Here is a 19,799-nt window from a genome sequence, read left to right on the forward strand (position 1 = left end):
TCATTAACAAAAAAATGATGAGACCACAGCAGCACTAGTGGATCAACTGTGGCTGAGTAAACATCCACTCACTGACTCAGAAAGAGGACTGCGATTAACAAATACTGTTAAATAAAACAAGTCCTGACTACTTTTCACTATTAATGGGACAATGCGATAAACAATGGTAGACACCAGTGAGGAAAACTACTGACCAGTACGATGAAAACAACAGACAGGAAAACTCACTGCATCATCGTTTGTGTAAATCATCAATAATCACAGTTCATAGAGACACTTACTGCAGTATCATTCCTAGTTACACTTATATCAACCTTAATATAATCATTAAAACAAACATTTTTATCCTGGAAAAGAAATACAGATTTTACACACACATTCAATCCAAATGATCCCATTGTTTACATTACATCACCTAACGGTAATTTCACATTTCATTTGTTATCTTGCAAAAACATCAAATCAAATTAATAGCACGGTTAACTGGAAGACGGAGTGTATGAGGAATGATCCAGTGAAAAAAATCAATTGGTCACATCCTTTAAGAAAAAGTTGACATCTCATTCGCTTCCTTGCCGAGAGAATGAGGCACAAAAAAAAAGTCACAGAATCCACTGACATGTACATTTGCAGATTATGAGTTATTGCAAATTTAAATAGGATTATAAACCAGACTATTTTCTTGGTTCACGCCCCAAAAATCCCTGGAGTGTCTCCAGTATTTTTTATGTTGACATTTGTTGTACTTAAACTAAACAAGAGAGTTGCAATGTGTCATTGCAATGTATGTCGCTGATATGAAATGCAGTTTTAGTAACGCCCCCACAGCTCAAACAGCCAAACAGTTCTCTACAAATGTAATGAAAAGTAATCAAATATGTCAGAAAATTAACCAATTTGGTTTTAAAACTTTATAGAAAAACAAATGTGATTGTTTCCCTTGTTTTCTCTGAGACAACAACTATAACAAAGTAGTTTGACTTCATTTACTTGGCCTTGAAGGTACAATGATGTGGCCACTGAGCCACTATTTTCTAACATATATAACGTGAAGAGAAAAATCCATGCATTGACTTCCTGATGCTCGTGATAGGACACAGAGTAATTCATATTTTGATAGGTGTCACATGGTAATGCTCAGGTGAATCTGGAACTGAACCTTTATCTAGCAGAAAATGATCTAAAATATATATGGATACATAATATATACATATATCTATATATATATAATTATGCAGCTTTTCCCACTTTATCCTATTACATAATGTAAACTGACCAGTCATTGAAGCAATCCGCTGTCAGATGCATTGATGATGAAAAAAATTGTTGCTTCTTTCCTGAGGTTTTCTTGTGCTTGATGTACTGAACTATGTGATAAAACGCAACTTTGCATGAAACAGTATGCAAAAACTAAATTGAGTGGTTATTGCAAGTGGATGTGTCACATTTTGAAGAACCAAATGATGTGGAGAAAAAACATCTGTTCTCACTAATCCTATTATATGCAGACAGCGTACGTGCCTGACATTAAAATGCGTCTCTTGTGACCACCTGTGATCGGATTTGGGCTTCCCTGACCCTTGGGCTGAACAATTTTATATAAATATCAAATTGCGATTATTTCAAACGATCATTATTCTCATTCTCATTTGAATGACATGTTTGATTGATGGGATCACTCAGGACAGACGTTAATAACCAGGTGTGGACCAAGTCAAGAGTGGCGTTCAGCTTAACATTCGACTCTCCCCAAAAGTTTTCTTTACAAAACATGTAATGGCACATGAGGCAGAATGTTTATCTACTTATTAGAATCATAGGTGAATTAATCTCTGTAAAATTGTGCAAATTAAAGTTAAAGTTATTAGCAGCACTGCTTCTCCTTTAAAGGTTTAGCAGACACACAGACTGGTCCATGTCAGGAACAGACATTCTCAGCAAGTATGTGGTTTAGTTGAAAAGCTACAATGACAATTTCAGCTCCTGTGAGAACACGATGCTGGGAGATATAATCAAGGTGAGTCTGCACAAGTGGAGCCAAGTTAAATGTTAAAAACGAGACAGAGGGAGAGAAAGAGAGGTATGTAGCATTAAAGGCATTGATTCCATCCCTCTTTTTTTTTACATTTTACACGCCTGTGTCAAGAAAGCTCACCAATGAACAAATGCATTAATCCTAGGTGCATGTTCACTGCTTCAGTTTCTTACTTAGACCCATGACTTTGAATGTAGCCGCAGTGATCTTCTCGTACACGACAAACATGAGGGCGGCCGTCAGCACCGTCTGCAGCAGCTTGGCCTCCAGGCCTTTGTACAAACCGAGGACACCGTTCCTCCTGGATGTAGAGAAGAGAACAAGTTCACAGACTAATCATCATATCTCACCGTCGTCAGTGAATGTATCTGTGCAGCTGCAACTCACTTAACCCTCTCCATGAACATGGAGAAAATGTTTGAGAGGCTTCCAGTCACGCCGCCCTCTCCGTCGCCTTTGTACTGACCGAACTGATGACAAAACACGGGACACACTCTTATTTCACAGCATCTGTCACATCTGCCTGCTCTGAAATATACTAAAGTAGGTTTTAAAGGAGGTTCTTATGTAGCTCGTGCTAATGTTACACAGAAAGTACGTCATAACGTAAACAAAAAGGTGAACTTTGACATAAGATAATATTTACCCTCAGGATGGCTTGAATCGTCTGAAGAGGATACGTTGCTGTCGTGGCAACGGCCTTGGCGATAGCTCCGATGAGAAAGATCTGTGCTGAGGAGATCTGTGGTAAGAGACAAGAGATTTTATTCATATTTATTTCATTTAACAATGACTGTGTTTTTATATTTAAAATGAAAGTGGTTGTTCTCTTGGCAGTTTATAAAAAGCAACATTTGGTAATAGTCTGTGCAAATACATGGATTTAGCTCTTAAAATGTCAATTGATGTATGTTATATGTATGCTTCTTTGGCCACTATTAGTGTTGTTTTTTTTAAATTGCTTTCGACAGTAACTGCGGTTACGGTTCTAAACATAAGTACGCAACATCCGTTTCCCAGTCAACGCGCCCCAATTGCCAAATAGCAAACATTTTTAAATGTATTATTTCAAATGGAGAAGACTCTGATGCGTCCAATTACGATAACAACGCATCTGTTAATCCCTCACACTACAGGATAAATAAGTTTCCTTTTTTTTTGTCCATAAATAGAATTTTACAGAGCTACGTGTAAATGCAACACAACTGTAGTAATGTCATATTCGTATTTTTAGCGTGCCCCCTCACCTTCCTCCCTCCTTTGCCCGCTTTCCTCTTCATGGCTTCGTAGAACATGAACTGTACAGCCGGGTTGAGGACGAGGATGAGCGAGGGCAGAGTGCCGTTCCACAGAGTTCGTACTCCCTCGTTGGAAATGATCTGTGAGAAAGCATCTGAGAGGGAAACGCCAAACACATCAGGCTTTCACAGCTGCACAAAAACAAAAAGTCTAAAGTGAGTATTTACATCACACACACCAAATATGCCCCTGTAGTGCGTCTGGTGGAGATCTTCATTTCTGAACTTCACCCCTTGCAGCTTCAGTCGAGTGTTGACCACCCACATGGGAGTGGTCAGGACCACGTTCACCACTCCTGTGTAAACAACAGATTATCAGATTACACTAACTCTTCTTGAATAATACTTTTTTCAATACCCATTTTATCAAATCCCTTTTAACAAAGCATTACATTACACACGTACAGTAAAATTCTTCAGTTTTAGCTAGTATCAAAATGTTTTGATTTATAGTTCTTACTGCTTTTCTGCTATTGTCTGCTATTGCTTTTTAATTAATATGCTGCCCTGTCATCCTGGAACGACTTTGATTGATCACCCCGGGGCGAATTTAACTTTAAACCCCTTTTCTAATAAAGGATATGTATTATATATATATATATATATTCATGCTAAGTAATGTTTACTGTTGTGAACTAGACTGTATTTATCGTTACAGACATCTGTAGTACTGTTTTTGTTTTTGTCATCTTGCCTACCTGTCCAGGGAGCACAGATGCAAATTAGCAGCAACTAACTCTGCAAAAATAAACAATAAATAAACAATAAATAAACAAATTAAAGTATTGACACCCCCAGCCCTACGCACATGACAGGTGGCACTAAAGGAAGCCCATAAAAATGGATGTAAAGTAGTAAAATAGAGCTGGCAATGCAGTCCTAATATATGATGAATGAAACACATGATGTAAAGAAGTGAAATATAAGCAAAAGAAGCACTGATGTACGAGTAAAGGAAGTGTACAGAACAGTGAACTTACAGTGTAAATTAGTTTAATTGTATGCATGTTTACCTGCTACGATCCCCATGAGCAGGTCTTTACCAGGTCTGGACTTTCCTGGACCAGCAGCCATCAGCTTCTTCAGCGTGTTGAAGGTGTAGAAGTAGACAAAGTTGGAGCAGCAAAGGCTGGAGATGACCGGGAACCAGCCTCTGTACAGAGACTGACTGAGAGAAGTGGTGAAGGGCCATTTGAATTAGGAGAGTTCAGTGCGGGAACATCATTATGCTACAACTCAGTAAGTAGTCAGCAGTTACAATAATGTCAGAAAATAAGGCTTCGTCATTGTTGCCAATTCATTTGCAGAGGGTAAACTGACGCTGACAGATCTTACTCGTAATAAATTTCTGCTGCTGTTAAAGTGTGGCACAAAACTCTACTTACAGGCCTTCTTCTTTCACTATTTCAGCCAGGATGACGGGTGTGGTCTTTGCCTTTCGCTTGTCATCCACTGAGGAAAAAAAGAGAAAAGAAAACGAGGTAAATGTTCAAATGTCAACTTCAATTGTCAAGAGATGTAAAAAGATTAAAATGACGTTTACTTTGCCTTAGAGTAACGTCTATAGAATCTGAATAAATAACACCGGTGAGGCCGTCAAGGTTGTTTCAGCCTGAGCTTTGAGACTTTCATCATTTATAGCCCTAAGGCTACTCTAGAGATCTCTACAGAACAAGATATACCACATTTCAGGAGCAGAATATCAACAGGTGCTTCACATTTAAACTAACCAACTGAAATCCATTCAGTTCAGAAAGAAATACACAGACCGGTCAGTGTTAAACTGCTTCTTTGAGCTAGATCTCACTCATCTGTGTTGACATCTTTATTTTCTCTTTAGGGGATCAATAAAGGTACCTTATCTCACCTTATCTTCGCGATTTCAAATTCAGATGCAGAACACTTTTAATTAAGAATGTGAACTATCAAATCCAATCTGTAATTAATCAGATGTAGATCTGATTTGAACAACGTGGCTGGTAATTTCAGTGTTTAGCTTATGTGTATGGACTCAGGTACAATTTATGATATCTTGATCTTCTTCTGGTGAGCTCAGGTCTTATCTTATCTTTATCATGGCACTATACTTAATATGTGGACAACACCTAAAACTGTTTTGATTTATAATGAACTGCCATGGTAGTGATTTCATGTTATGTTGAACGTATAACCCTCTACGCCATGTGTTTAGAGTAGCTGCTATCAGGTGACCTCTGTCCGAGATGATAAGACTCACCCTGCAGTCTGCTTTTGGCCGTGTCCAAAGGAAAAAAGACGGTCATGGCGGTCACACTCCCCTTAAGGACAAAGCAAAAATGTTTGTGTTTACATGGACAAAAATAATCCAAACTACTGACTTCAAAAAAATAATTCCTGTCATGACTATCGTGACCAAAGATAATTCAGATTATTATGTGATAGTTGTTATAATACACTTTCAATTAGTTTTTAGATTTTATAACATAAACATGCTGCATTCGCTATGCGTACTTCATTTGGTCAGTATCTCTAAGCTTTCAGAAAATATGTGCACATTGGTTTGAAAAGGTTTGCAAAATCTCACAAAAAAGATGACTAACATTTGCCATGTTCCAAACCGTATTGCTGTTACAAAAACATGTTGGTCATGATGTGCGATACTAATTTTTGGTGAATATTTTAAAGTGAAAACCAAAAATCTTGTGGCAAAGACTTGTGGCATTTGAAAATAAATCACTAGGACTGTATGTTGTTGAGGTACACATTTACATTACATATACATGTTTTAAAGTCATTCACGTGAAATATTATTGCTAATGCCCTGTTTTACACTCATAAGAAAGGAAAAACTACAAAGATCTGGTTTCACTAGGTTTCATAATTGCTTAACCTGTCAATTATTTTCTCGATTAATCGAGAAATCGCTTGGTCCATAAAGAAGTCAGAAAATATTGATTGTTGTTTTTCGAACCTGGAAATGATTGACTTGTTCTGACCAAAATCCAAAATGATTCCGTTTTAGTGATTTATGTGTTGTATGGAGCAAAGAAAACAGAAAATATTCACCCTAAGAAGCTGAAAATCTGAAAAAATGTTTCAATAATGAAAAAACCCTCAAACCGGTTATTATCAGAACAGTTGACGATGCATTTGGTAATCGATTAATTGTACTCAGGAGCAACTGTCATTATTTACGTATACAACGACATTCTTCACGAGAATTATTAGTATCGACGGATCTACAAAATAAAAGGGTTCTATCGTGATGATGTTATGACACAGCCTTTATCTGCGCTCACCGCTGCACCTGCCATGGCATGAACCAGCGTTTCATAAGAGAGGAGACCGTCAGTTGAACCGCCGCTCCCCGACATCTCTGCTCTGTCTGCCGGGCACAGCCTCACACCAATGTCCCGGAAAGTGAGAGCGCTTCCACCCGAGGAAGGTAGTGGAAGAAGAAAAGCAGGTTGTGGAAACAGTCAAACCAACGGCTGAGTCAAAGTCAACAGCGACATATCCATGTTTATACAAGTTTTGAGAAAGAGAGACAAGATGCGACTAATGACAGAGAAACTGAAGAGTAACTTGATCCCACTCGTTAGTGGGTCAGAGGTTGATGTTAACTTGTTTTGGAAACCCACCCAAACCGGATTGCTGCCACCTACTGGACTGGAGGCCAAAGTAGTTACTTTTCCACATACAGTACAGCACAATTTCTTTCACAAGGGCTTCTTCTCTGAAAAGTCACACATTAAATTACTATAATTTGACCTCTTAATAAATAAATAATAATGTGTTTTGCTATGTTTTTTTTGGTTAAAGAAAGAAAGATAATTACCAATGATGTCAATTTAGGGCAGCTGTGGCATAAACCTTACATTGGGTGGTGGTCTAGTAAATTTGTTTTATATAGTTTTGATTTTGTATGGCTGCTACCTTGGCCAGGCCACTTTTAAAATACATTTCTAATCTCAATTGGAACTTCGCAGTTAAATAAAGGCAAACACATTTTTTCCCCCTTTTTTCATCAAAATCAAGCTACTGGTTCCCAAAGTCATTGGTCTGTGTTTTTTAAATGCCTTTTAAATGTGTGTTTGAAGGCCTTATAATTTTAAAACCATTTTTAAGTGCCTTATCTATGATCTTTTTAAGTTTTGTATTGCTTAATTTAAAGATCTAATTACAATTTCAGAGTTACCACAATGCAAAAAATACTCCATAATGAGTCCCTGATTAAAAATTGTACTTATAATTGTACAAAAATGTACAAGAGATGTCAGTGAATTATTCTAAATACTCATATATAATGTTAACATACCATATAAGCAAATTTTAATTGTATTACATGATTTAGATTTTACTTTTTGGGCAATTTAAATCATCATAATATTAATTTTTATGCTGTTTCTTATACATGTGTTTGTTACAAGTAGTGTTTATAGCTGTAAAAAAGTAAAGGATGCATATGTTCCTTCATAATTTGTTCATGAGTAAATGTGGTTTTGTGAATGTCACTTTTTATTATTAGAGGCTCTGACAGTAAGTGATGACGCAGTGACGGTGTTTTAAAGGAAATGCTGTGGCTGACAGCTTTGCGCTGGACTTTGCTTTTGTTTTATGGCTCTGAGCTGCTGATATGTTGACGCCCAGTGAGCACTTTGTTTGCTCGGGTCTGCTGTTGTGTCAGTCTGTGCGTCTGCCCGAAGAAGGCTCTTGTTCGAGATGTCTCGGTACCACAAAGCGGCAGTCGATGGCTACTTGGACCTGCTGAAGGAGGCCACAAGGAGGGACCTGAACATTGCGGATGAAGATGGCATGACTCCCACTTTGCTTGCTGCTTTCCATGGACATGTTGATGCTCTCCAGCTCATTTGCAGCAGAGGGTAAGAGATACATTCCTCTCTATCCCCTCCCCAGGCGTTTATAACAAGTTTATTGTTAATGTGCTGTATTTCATTGAACTGCTTCTCAAAGTATGTTAGATAATGTGACACTCAGGCATACACATGTTGACATTGTGATCCAATTTTCTGATCTAATATTTCAGGTAAATTCTCTAAATCATATTTCTATTGAGGCCACAGTGAATTTTATGTAATGGCCGGGAAACAATGTTTTGTATGTTTTTTTTTCCTTATATGTTTTGAAAGAAAGCAGATATTTATGTACACCCTAATGAGATGGAACTTTATTTACCCTTCTAAACTAGCGTCTTCCATGAGCCAAATGTTTAATCAACCATCTCATGAAACAAAAAGGCCCTTTATCTCTACCCCCACCCCCCAACCTCAGTCAACAAAAGACTAAAATACAGCATGAGATTGTCTGGGGAAAATACAGTATGAGTGAGGCCTAACATTATAAGTGAGGCATTTCCACTTACATTACCTTTGGGATTTATGGCAAGGTTTTTACAGCAATCAAGACGTTTATAGCTGTGACAATGAGACTCAGCGGAGGAGGACTTTAAATCTTAATAGTTTACTAATTAGCGTCAAACAGTTTCAGTATTATTTTGTATTTTGTCCAAAATTAAATAATGGTTTGACACTTTTCATTGATTTTCCAAGAGCCGTGGAGAGGATTGATATCATAGGAAAAATAAACAGCAAAATAAGCACATACGTATCACTTAATGCAGGGATCAGCAAGTAAATGTGGCCGAGGGCCAATTTTTTTGAATTTGAAGCAATTGAATATTGGGCCAAAACATTGTATCTTCATCAGGCAAAGTGCCTGAAAACGACCTTACAATGTTGCCATTCATCACCAGCTTGTTACAAAAACAAATGTGTGAGATATGTGAGATATGTACTCATACTGTTAATATTTACTGTGCATGATTTCAATTTTAAGAATTACTTTAATTATATTTTAAGAACTATTTCTTATTTAAGCCTAACATATCATAATAGGCATTTTACAGTTACTCCCCAAACCTGGCTGTCCATTTGGATGTACTTATCACCCCCGGACCTTGAATATGTGTCTTTTTTTATGGAAATTATCTATAAATAAAGAGTTTTAAAGTAAACTGTAAATTCAAGCAACATGACTTAACAAATCACTTAAGAACTTAACAGATGACTTAACAAATCTGATCTTAAATTATTTGCTTATCTTCACAAAAAATTAAAATGTCATATCAAGTTCAGAGCTTTTATACTGAAAAAGATCGACTGCATGTGCTTTTATACTGATTCAAATAGATTCTGTTGCTCGAATTGACAGTTAACTTAAACCAAATGTTTGGTTTGAAAAATAAAAATAAAAACACTGTTGTTGTCTTGAACAGCCAGGTTTGGGGAGTACATGTCCGTAGAGAGTACGAGTACATATCTCAAGCTGGTGATTAATGACAAATGACATCTCTCACAAACCTGTTTAATTGACTAAATGTGACAGAAAGTATTTAAACAATGATAAAGTTGCATTCTGTTACTTTCAATGAATCTTTTTGCTTCTGCTTAACAGAGGAGACCCCAACAAGAGCGACATCTGGGGAAACACGCCATTGCACCATGCTGCAGCGAACGGCCACATGCACATCCTGAGTTTTCTGGTCAACTTTGGTGCCAACGTTTTTTCCCTGGACAATGAATTCCACACAGCAATGGACGTGGCTGCCTCTCGTGACCGCATGGACTGCGTGCGCTTCTTAGACGCTGCCGCGTCGCAGCAGACCAACCAGAATCCCAAGAAGGTCGCCACTCTGAAGAAGGAGGCTGTCAAGGAAGCAGAGAAACAAGTTAAACTCTGTGAGAAGGTGAAGAAGAAACACCAGAGCAAGATGGAGAAAATGCACCATGGAGCAAGCAACACTGGGACTGTGTCAGAGGCCAGCATGGCGTCATCCTTCTCAAACGGTGGTACCATGTCTGGCATCAGTGAACAGTTCTCCGAGCTTAAGGTTAAATCTGGCTCAGTTAAAAGCGGGGTGATAGGCACCCTCCAAAAGAAGCTTGGAAGGAAAGACAAAGGCACACTGCAGAGACCAGAAGGGAATGGGAATGTTATTTTTCTCAAGCCGGAGAACAGAACATTGGAGAAGCCAGAGTTTCTGGGTGTCTTCAGTGAGCATGATGAAAACATGTTTGATGAGGAAGGAATGGGGGAATGTGACGATGGTGAAGAATCAGGTGAAGCCAAACAGTCTATCTTCAACCGTCCTGGTCTTGGAGGTCTGATTTTCATGAAGAAGATGGAGTTGGAGTCAGATGATGTGCCCAGGGGGAACGATGAGAACCTTGGCTACCTCGTTCAGAACACGTTGTTTGAGGCAGAGGAGGTTGCTGATGGCTACGAGGAGAATGGTGACACTAATCTGCCTTGGGATCAGGAAGATCTGGGTCTGGATGATGATGAAAACGATGAAACTTCTCCTCTGGATGTTTTCTTGTCTGCTGTTTCCTGCCCAGAGTTTGCCCTCGCATTTCACAGAGAGCACCTAGACCTGGAGGCGCTCATGCTTTGCTCTGATGAAGACCTGAAAAGCATTCGCATCCAGCTTGGCCCCAGGAAAAAGATCCTGGAAGCTGCTGCTCGCAGAAAGAACACGCTGGAAGCTCCTGGACTCATGAAGGACAGCTGCTTGTGATCCAAAAAAGCATGAACAGAGATTTATATTCCTACAATTAACTTAACATTTTCATCTGTATGTTTTGTAAAGAGAGATTTTTGATTTTCTGTATAAAATCATTCAGCAAATCATTGCACCAAAAGCATATAAAGTTGTTAATAGAGGATTGTGCACTGCTTTGTTTGTAATGTCCATGGCCTATGCAATATGAGAGTCAGTGATAGGCCACTGTCTGTATATCTGGTTGAAAAAATATGGAATAAAAAGTATCTAAAATAAAAGAATCTTACGCTTGGCAGGCTGCTTGATTTTAAATCAGCAATATCACTAAAGTGTCCATTATCGAGATAACAGAGTTTTATCATTTATTATTAGTGCAAAATAAATCCATTTGTTTCCCACAAAGTAGTTGAGATTTAGATAAAATGATCAGAAGAACTCAAAACATGAAATTTGCCATGTTTACATGAACTAACGGGTGAATTAAGTGGAGAATTTACCATGTCTGCTTGTTGTGTTCATATATTTGCCTGATCAACTTGGAAAGGTGAAATCTGGCTGCATTTTGCGACCCAAGGCAAAGCAGGAAGTGTGAGGGGTGAATTATCTCATGCCAAGCTTCAGGTTGCCAGGTCCGCAGTTTTGCGTCGGTTCTACTTTTGACATAATTGCATGTTGCTTTTCTATTGTTTGCAATTTGAGTAAACGTGTTTTGCATACATGACAATAACCAAGACAGTGATGTAAACAATAATATAAAAAGCATTGAATCCAGCCCTCTATAACAGTGTTTCCCAACCCTGGTCCTCAGGGAACACTGCCCTGCATGTTTTAGATGTTGCCCTGCTGCTCCAACACACCTGATTCAGATGATATCAACAAGCTCTGCAGAAGCATGGTAACACGCTTTTCTTCTGATTCAGGTGTGATGGAGCGGGGCACACTGATCTATACTGTATGCTGTCCATTATAGATTATTTACACTTTACTGAAACACTTTTGTCCAGAAAAGGCAAAATGGAGGCAGATGATCCACTATCGCAACTCCTAAAGCAGAGGTCTCAAACTTGCATTATTTGTGTGTTTTTGTTATTTATAGAATAATATTGCCTCACAAATATATATTTTTATGATTAACTCTGTATTCTTCCATATCAAACAAACCCTTTGTTCACACTTATTTTGAAATTATGTGAAATATCGCCATGCCAGGATCATTACTACAATGGAATACCTTGATGTAATTTTAAGCTTCTAAGCTTTTAATCTCCTTCCCCTAAACAAAATTACTTTTTTACTTTCATTCAATTTGAGACCCCTGTCCTAAAGGAATAAGCCAGAAGAAGAAGAAATGCATATGCTTAGATTGTGCAACAGTGAGTCAGTCACCACATTCACCAAGCTGTATTTTATTTATGATTAAACACCAGATTAAAGACCAGTTCATGTTAAACTGTTTTCAATAAAGTCTTGGACATTAATAAAGGCCCACTGAGTACGAATTTGTGAAATTTCAGACTGTAGCAGAGGGACAACTCACCCCTCTTTCCCAATTCCGTCAGGGAAGTATGGTGAACATTGTATTCCACTTCAAAATCTTAAAATGTGTTTAGGCTGGTTTGTCCATTTGGGCTTCGGTAGAAACATGATCGAGCAAGAATGTGGCTTTTGTATAGCTAAAAAGAATACACATCAAAGGATAATTCTAAGGCTACATAAACCATTTGATTTTTAATTCAGCGTGATCATACCTTTAATAAAATATTGTTGTGTGCAGTACATTTTATTTCTGTTAATAAACTATGTTAAATGTGACACTAAGGCGCTTGTATTGAGCTGTTTTTTTTGCCGTTAGGTGGCAAACCTGGCAACCCTGTTGTGCTGCGACGGAAGGCGGGGCTTCCTGTAGCTGCTTTTAATCGTAGGAGAGTGTGTTCGCTGTGTGGAAGTCACGATCATGTCAAACAGGTAAACGGGTAGTGTGTGTGTCCGTGATGAAGCTACTGAGTGTTTCAGGCCACTGTGTTTGTTCTTCTGAAACAGCTCACGTGTCTGACTCGGTGTAGAACGGTTCGTTTGAGCCACTTAATCTGTACTAAGCCTCATTAGTGTGCTCAGAGACTATCTCTGACTGTCTCTCTCTGTGCGTTTGCCTCTTTGTCTGTTTTTAGACTTTTGTAATTGTCATTTCTAACTACTAAGTTTGAGTTCAGAAGAGATAGTTTGCCGAAAGTGAAATGTCAGGTTACCTAAGTACTTTGACTTGAAAAACGGGCGCCAAAGTGTATCAACTGCCTCTATTTTGACTCACAGGTTCATATGACGAGAGAGACATGGCTGAAATTATTGCCGTTAACGCCGGTTTACCGTCCCTCTCCGATATTAACGTCACATTTCGGGTTCAAGAGGACGCTGGCGCCGCTGCCACCGCCCCTCCAGCCTCCCTGAGCAGCGAGGACTACCTGTTTGTGGAGGCCAGACACCCCAACACTGTCCTGCAGGGCCTCAACAGCCTGCGGCTCAACAACGCCTTCTGTGACGTGACGCTGTGCTGTGGAGGACACGAGTTCCCGTGTCACCGCATCGTGTTGGCCTCTTTCAGCTCTTACTTTCAGGTAAACGTAGTTTTACGTTCCTCACTATTAGCGCCACCGACTGGCTAGTGAGGGGACGATACTTGGCAGGAGCCGATGCGATATTCAGTATCGATATCGGTTCTATACTGGTAAAACTCAGCTACCATCCAAAAACCCCAGAAGGACCTAATCTGTGTCATTCGCCCGTTTCTGCATTGGTCAACGCAAACTCAAATGACCCTGAGGCCACTGAATATAGGGGGTGGAGTGGCTCAGTGGTTAAGACCCTACTTTGTGTACGAAAGACATCATGGTCGCAAGTTCGATTCCACCCCTGGCTAATTGTACTTGATTCCATTGTAAGTCGCTTTCGATAAAAGCGTCAGCTAAATGACATGTAATATAATGTAATGAATATCCAGTCTGGTCAGGAGGTCAGTAATAAACAGTCTAACATTTAGTTAAAATAAAAAATGTAAATGAAATCACGACATTCCATCGTGATATTGCAATAATGATATGTGCTGCAATATTTCCCAGAATTTCAATATAAAAGTGAATCAGTAAAGTTAAATACACATACAGAAATGGTTCATTTTAACTTGGCAGGCCACTTGAAATCATATGGGAGGCTTCAAGTTTGAGAACTCTGCCCTATGCGGACCAATATGGTGGTTTTAACATTTAATCGGTAGGCAGGATATTCACTCAACATCATTCTTACTAGTCAAACTACAGTTACAGATGTCCGTAATTCAGTTTTTACTAGAACAACGTCCCTTCTGCCATTCCAGTGTATGGGGTTTGTTATTTTGGATATCTACAATTCAGTTATCCATATCTGGATTGTAGATATCTCTAATTTCAGTTGCAGATATCTACACTGTCATTATGTCTAGTCACAATTCAAGTTCAAGATATCTTTAATTATCCTGAATTGAAGATATCTATAATGTCCTTTTTAGATATTGTGAATTAAGTTTTAGATAGTCAGAAGGAAGTTGTAGATGTGTTGTAGTATTGAATTTTAAAAATAAAAAGCAAAATATAATTTTGACTTGTGAGATCCTCTTATTTAACAGCTGTGAATGGAATAATGTGTCTCCACAGGCAATGTTTTCCACTGACCTGATAGAGTCCAAACAGGAGCGAGTTGCCATCAATGGAGTTGAACCTCAGATGATTGGCATGCTGGTGAGCTATGCCTACACGTCAGAAGTCTACATCTCAAAAGCCAATGTGCAGGTAGAGAAAACTCTTATCCCCAGCCAGTCCCACGTCTTCCTCTTTTTCCCTGACCGACGTTTGTGCTGAACACAATCGATTTGTCCTAGGCTTTGTTGGCAGCAGCCAACCTGCTGGACGTGATGGCTGTCAGAGAGGCCTGCTGTTGTTTCATGGAGCGTCAGATGGATGAGATAAACTGTGTGGGAATTCACTGCTTCGCCGAGGCCCACTCTTGTAAGGTGCTGGAGAAACGCAGCATGGACTACATCCTTGAGCACTTCAGCAGTGTTTATCAGCAGGTAAGAGGCTGACAGAGTCGTATATTGTCATTTTAGTCTGTCAGAGCTGACTCCTGCAGGTTGACATGTTTGTGACAGTGTCTTGTGTTTCATTATGTTTTATATTGTGATAAAGTTTAAAATAAAGAGACTTCTGTTGAGTCAAATAATAATTAGTTTATATATTTAAGTAGCCACACTGGAATGTAAGTTGGTTACATACTCCATTCTGTTTGGTCAGTTATGGCATGCTACAGACTGTAGCAGACCACTGCTATGTGTATGGGCAACTGGGAGGAGAGTGGTTCTAATCATACTGCAGAACACAAATTATTCTGCAGACTGCAACCAGGTGAATCTGTGGAAATACCAAAAACAATCAAATGTCTTCATCAGCTTAGGCTTTTCATTTTTTTAGCATTAACAACATACATATAAAACCTGTCTGGCTGAATTTCACCAATGCCATGGAAAAACTAGTCACCAGCAATTTACTAGTGTCATGCACTGCTCTGGGATTTATGAGAGAAAGGAGTTTGTCAGCATACAAAGACCTATAACTGGTTAACTTCAATTACTGGTCTGTTTGTGTGTGTGTTCATGAAGTCATCACTGAGATTTCATTAAATAACCCTATTCTTTTTCTTTTATTTTGTCCCCCAGGAGGAGTTCCTGTCTCTGTGTGTGGACAAACTGACAGATATCATTGGCAGTGACCACCTCAATGTGCCCAAAGAGGAGCTGGTGTTTGAGGCTGCCATGTTGTGGTTGAATAAGTGCCCCTCTCGAAAACAGAGCTTTGAAAAGGTCATACTCATTTCTCAACACAAGTTGAAATACTTTTTTGTTTGCATGCAAGTAGAGATGACGTTAACTATGTCCATAAATGAAAGTGGTTATTACTAAATTGTGTACTTGCCAGTGGTTGTCAAAAAGTAAACAACAGATTACATTTTTAAGCTGTAACCATGTACTAGTCCTCAATTCAACAGCTATTTAAAGGTAAATAAACCCCACTCTGCCAGGTGACTGAAATCTGACACAGAGTTGCAGTTGTGTTCTCTGTGAGACAAGCCTCTCATGCTCAAACCAAGTGGTTGAGAAAGAAAGATGAAGAAGTGACATATCTGGCATTTCAAAAAGGAGGAGGAATCTGGGACTTGTCCCAGTGACGTGTACTGAGAAAGCTAATTGCAAAATTTTAATGCAGTAGCTGGTGTTTGACCAGAGAGGTAGCATATACATTTTTTTTTTTTTTAATGCATAATTTCAACACTTTAAACTGGGAAGATTTGCACCTGGATCGGCAAATCATTTTACTAGATACCCATATACAATTTTTTTTTATCTGAAGAAAGGGGTGTAGGAACCATGATTATGGGTTAAATATTACATCACATTAGAGAAACGGTGTTATTGACTAAGTTGAAGTTAAATTTATCAGATTTCTCTACTTTCATTTGTTCCTCAAAGGTCCTCGAGCATATCCGCCTGCCGCTCATCAGCCCCTATTACCTCCATGATGTGATTGAGTCTCTGGATGTGGTGAAAGAAAACCAGGGCTGCCAAAGGCTTATCTCCGAGGCCAAGGACTACTTGCTGCTGAAGGACCGCCGAGGGGAACTCTACTGCCCCAGATCGAGACCCCGCAGGTCCACAGGTAAACACACCTAACACCAGCACGATTGGGGAAAAAAAAGAGAATTTTTAAGAACCAAAGTAGTAGATTAATTATTGGAGAAACTAGTTGCCAGAATATTGCTAGTTTCAGGTCCTACACATCATTACGTTGCATTGTATCCTACAGGGGCATGCCTCACCTCACTCCTCTCTGTTCCTCTCCTCCTGTTGCCATGGCAACAGGGACAGCTGAAGTGATAGTGACAGTTGGAGGGGAGGACGACAAGGTGGTGCTGCGTAGTGCCGAGAGCTTCGATCCTGTGACAAATCATTGGAAGAATCTGGCGAGCCTGCCTTTTGCTGTGAGCAAACATGGGCTGGTCGTGTCAGGTGAGGAAACTCTTTCAACTAAAACATTACCAACTCCCTTCAAATGAGTGAGATGTTTCTTTCCATTCACTCCTTCCTCTTCTCCTCCTGCCTCTGTAGACTCGACTTTGTATTTGGCTGGAGGGGAGTTTCCTGACGGCTCAGCTAGCAGAGAGATGTGGCGCTATGACCCTTGCTTCGACTCCTGGATGGAGATGGCCCCGATGAATGTAGCTCGATCTGAGTTAGGTTAGGATGCCTGCTCTTATTATTACTATATTATTATTTTTCCCACATTCGGGTCTTATCGGATGGTTTTATGTTTTGTCATATTGTTGACAAATATCAGCACAGCTGATGAACTTTCATTTATTACCTGAAAGGTGGTGGCATTTAATTACAGGGGAAAAAAAAGAAGCAAATTAAATCTAATTAAAATGTATATTTTGATGTCTTATGTGTTTACGTGAAATGTCTTTACCATTAGTGACTATTTATTTCCCTCCTCTCTCTCTTCTCAGGCCTGGTGATGCTGGATGGCTTTGTTTATGCAGTAGGAGGGTGGGAGGGTCGGTCTCGTCTGGACTCTGTGGAGTGCTACAACCCTCACACCAACTCCTGGCAGTTCACAGAGTCTGTTAAAATGGCCGTCACAAGTCCTGCTGTAGTAGCCTTGGATGGACTGCTTTATGTTACTGGTATAAAATAAAGAATATAAAGATTATTCCTTTTTAATGAAGGATTTGGATGATGTTTTTTTAGAGGATGTAGGTTAATGTCCACTGTAGGAGATTAGATTTAGATTTATCTAGATATTGAGACACTAAGACAAACTTGGGTGGCTTTGGTGAAGGTTTGCACTCTGAGTGCTTTAAATGTGTCACTGCTTCTTATTATGTCTTGGTAGGTGGTGCAGTTCTAGAGGATGGTGATGGTACAGACCTTGCCCAGGTGTACAATCCAAAAACAGCAGTATGGACAGAGATCACCCCGATGCAGATTGCACGCTCTGGTTCAGCAGCGTGTACACTCAAAGGAAAGATCTATGTTATAGGTATCATATTTCAGCACTCACCTCTACCTTTTCTAGATTTACAGCTGATTTATACTGATCAAGAAATGGTGCAGTTCTGTTGTTTAGTCTCTCATTCCTTCTTTCAGGTGGATGGCATGCCTCAACAGAGAACACGGATAAGGTGGAGTGTTACAATCCCAAGACCAACCAGTGGACCATGTGTGCCCCTATGAAAGAACGAAGGTACCGGCCCGGTGCCTCTGTGGTGGATGGAAAGATTTATGTCCTGGGAGGAGAAGAAGGCTGGGACAGGTGAGGGGCTATACAGAAAAAAACATAACTTTCTAATAGTTTTCCCAGAACCTCAGGGACCATTTTTGCTAAAAGGGCTTTTGATTCCTGTGTTCAGTTTCTGTAGATACAATATTTAGTCGGTCTCTTTTCTTACAGAACAACATTGTTTGATACAGTTGTTGAATTAGAATCAGTTAATTACTGACAATTGTACATGCAGATATCACGACACCATTGAGAGGTTCTGTGATGAGACAGACGCGTGGGAGATTGTTGGGGAGATGCCCACCAGTCGCAGCTGGCTCAGCTGTGTCTCTCTCCAGCTGAGGAAGGACATTCACATAAACAGCTGTCCTGGGACACCAAATGACAACTGAAGCAGGACATGGAGGACTCTCTTGTGGTTTCTATTGGCACCCTATTCAGGGATCATAGCACTAAAAAGCTCAGAGCTGCAGAGACCAGCAAACTAAGAAGTGATGCCTGGATTTGCCACAGCGCCCTTTGAGCTGTTACTGATGGCAAAGTAGTTGATTTATGTGTTAAATCTGTGAGAGCTGGTGGAGTGAATCTCACTGACCTGGGTCTCTCCTTTGGCATGGATAAAAGATACTGTTTACACATATGATCTCCAAATTACTGTGATGGACAGCTCAGTCAGCAAACTGAGCTCATTTTCTGTATGACATGAACATGAATAGAATGTTGTCTTTATGTCCAATCACCTCAAATCTGTGAAGATTCTCTCAGCCAATATAGTGTATTTTTGTATCAGCATTATTGATGTATTTATTGAGGTGACAAGCTGTGAAAAATACTTTCTTTTTTTTTAAAAGCAAAAAAAGAAAAGTAAACATTTTGCTCTATTAAAAGACGCTCTGAGGGCCAAAGAATCGATTTGCGTAAATGATGTTTGTGAGCTTTTATGTGAGCAGTGTTTTTTGTAATTTAACTTTATACGTTTTGAATGAGTCTTTACTAGCTGTAACCTGTTGTATATTTTTGTAATGTAGTGTGCGTCATGCATTTCAGCGAATATAAATGGAGCTAGGTCCTAATAAAGATGTTCACTTATTTAATTGCGCGTGTGTGTGTGTTTTGTTCTTGTGAACAGATGAGAATTTTTTGAAGATTAAGTAGGAATTTTATTGTTCCCTCTGTTAAGGAAATTATATTTTTGGCATTTATGGCATTTTTCTACATACGATCATGCACACACATTTTAAACAGTCATACAGATACATGAATTCCCCATCTGCAAAACTGTTATGAAACAGTGCATTTATTGTATTAAACTTTTGAATAAGGGTTACTATGTTATCTAATTCCAGATGTGGGAAACAATATTGTTTTGTTTCACTCCATTTGTTCACTAATGTATGGCTTAGATATTACATTACATTACATGTCATTTAGCAGACGCTTTTATCCAAAGCGACTTACAATGAAATTGGGTATAATCAGCCAGGGGTGGAGTCGAACTTGCGACCATGATGTCTTTCACACTCAGGGTACCGGTCTTAACCACT

At 39.3% G+C, this 19,799-nt stretch overlaps 3 protein-coding genes and 1 long non-coding RNA gene across 4 annotated transcripts; 3 read left to right on the top strand and 1 right to left on the bottom strand.

Annotated features, from left to right (window-relative positions):
* Window positions 1-420: 420 nt before the first annotated feature.
* On the bottom strand, window positions 421-6,947 carry LOC122785661 (peroxisomal membrane protein PMP34). The gene is made up of 9 exons (XM_044051557.1): window positions 6,612-6,947; window positions 5,570-5,630; window positions 4,719-4,785; window positions 4,347-4,501; window positions 3,513-3,629; window positions 3,283-3,428; window positions 2,682-2,777; window positions 2,423-2,505; window positions 421-2,336 (listed from the first exon to the last, which is right to left on the bottom strand). The coding sequence occupies exons 1-9, from the start codon at window positions 6,684-6,686 to the stop codon at window positions 2,189-2,191; spliced, it is 948 nt and encodes a 315-aa protein (XP_043907492.1). The 5' UTR covers window positions 6,687-6,947; the 3' UTR covers window positions 421-2,188.
* Window positions 2,719-6,251, top strand: LOC122785665. The gene is made up of 4 exons (XR_006362318.1): window positions 2,719-2,782; window positions 3,326-3,489; window positions 4,369-4,572; window positions 4,744-6,251. It is a non-coding gene; the product is annotated as an uncharacterized LOC122785665 (long non-coding RNA).
* A 231-nt stretch (window positions 6,948-7,178) lies between the features above and the next one.
* Window positions 7,179-11,175, top strand: anks4b (ankyrin repeat and sterile alpha motif domain containing 4B). The gene is made up of 2 exons (XM_044051221.1): window positions 7,179-8,195; window positions 9,787-11,175. The coding sequence occupies exons 1-2, from the start codon at window positions 8,035-8,037 to the stop codon at window positions 10,907-10,909; spliced, it is 1,284 nt and encodes a 427-aa protein (XP_043907156.1). The 5' UTR covers window positions 7,179-8,034; the 3' UTR covers window positions 10,910-11,175.
* Window positions 11,176-12,775: 1,600 nt separating this feature from the next.
* On the top strand, window positions 12,776-19,349 carry si:ch211-256e16.3 (kelch-like protein 20). Its single transcript, XM_044051222.1, has 12 exons — window positions 12,776-12,859; window positions 13,205-13,506; window positions 14,578-14,712; window positions 14,802-14,993; window positions 15,636-15,779; window positions 16,446-16,632; window positions 16,836-16,982; window positions 17,082-17,210; window positions 17,483-17,659; window positions 17,869-18,015; window positions 18,123-18,288; window positions 18,491-19,349. Exons 2-12 carry the CDS (start codon window positions 13,225-13,227, stop codon window positions 18,645-18,647), a joined length of 1,863 nt encoding a protein of 620 aa, XP_043907157.1. The 5' UTR covers window positions 12,776-12,859; window positions 13,205-13,224; the 3' UTR covers window positions 18,648-19,349.
* The last annotated feature ends 450 nt before the right edge of the window (window positions 19,350-19,799 follow it).

This window comes from Solea senegalensis, linkage group LG19 (genome assembly GCF_019176455.1).
Source record: "Solea senegalensis isolate Sse05_10M linkage group LG19, IFAPA_SoseM_1, whole genome shotgun sequence".
In the NCBI taxonomy this organism is placed as follows: domain Eukaryota; kingdom Metazoa; phylum Chordata; class Actinopteri; order Pleuronectiformes; family Soleidae; genus Solea; species Solea senegalensis.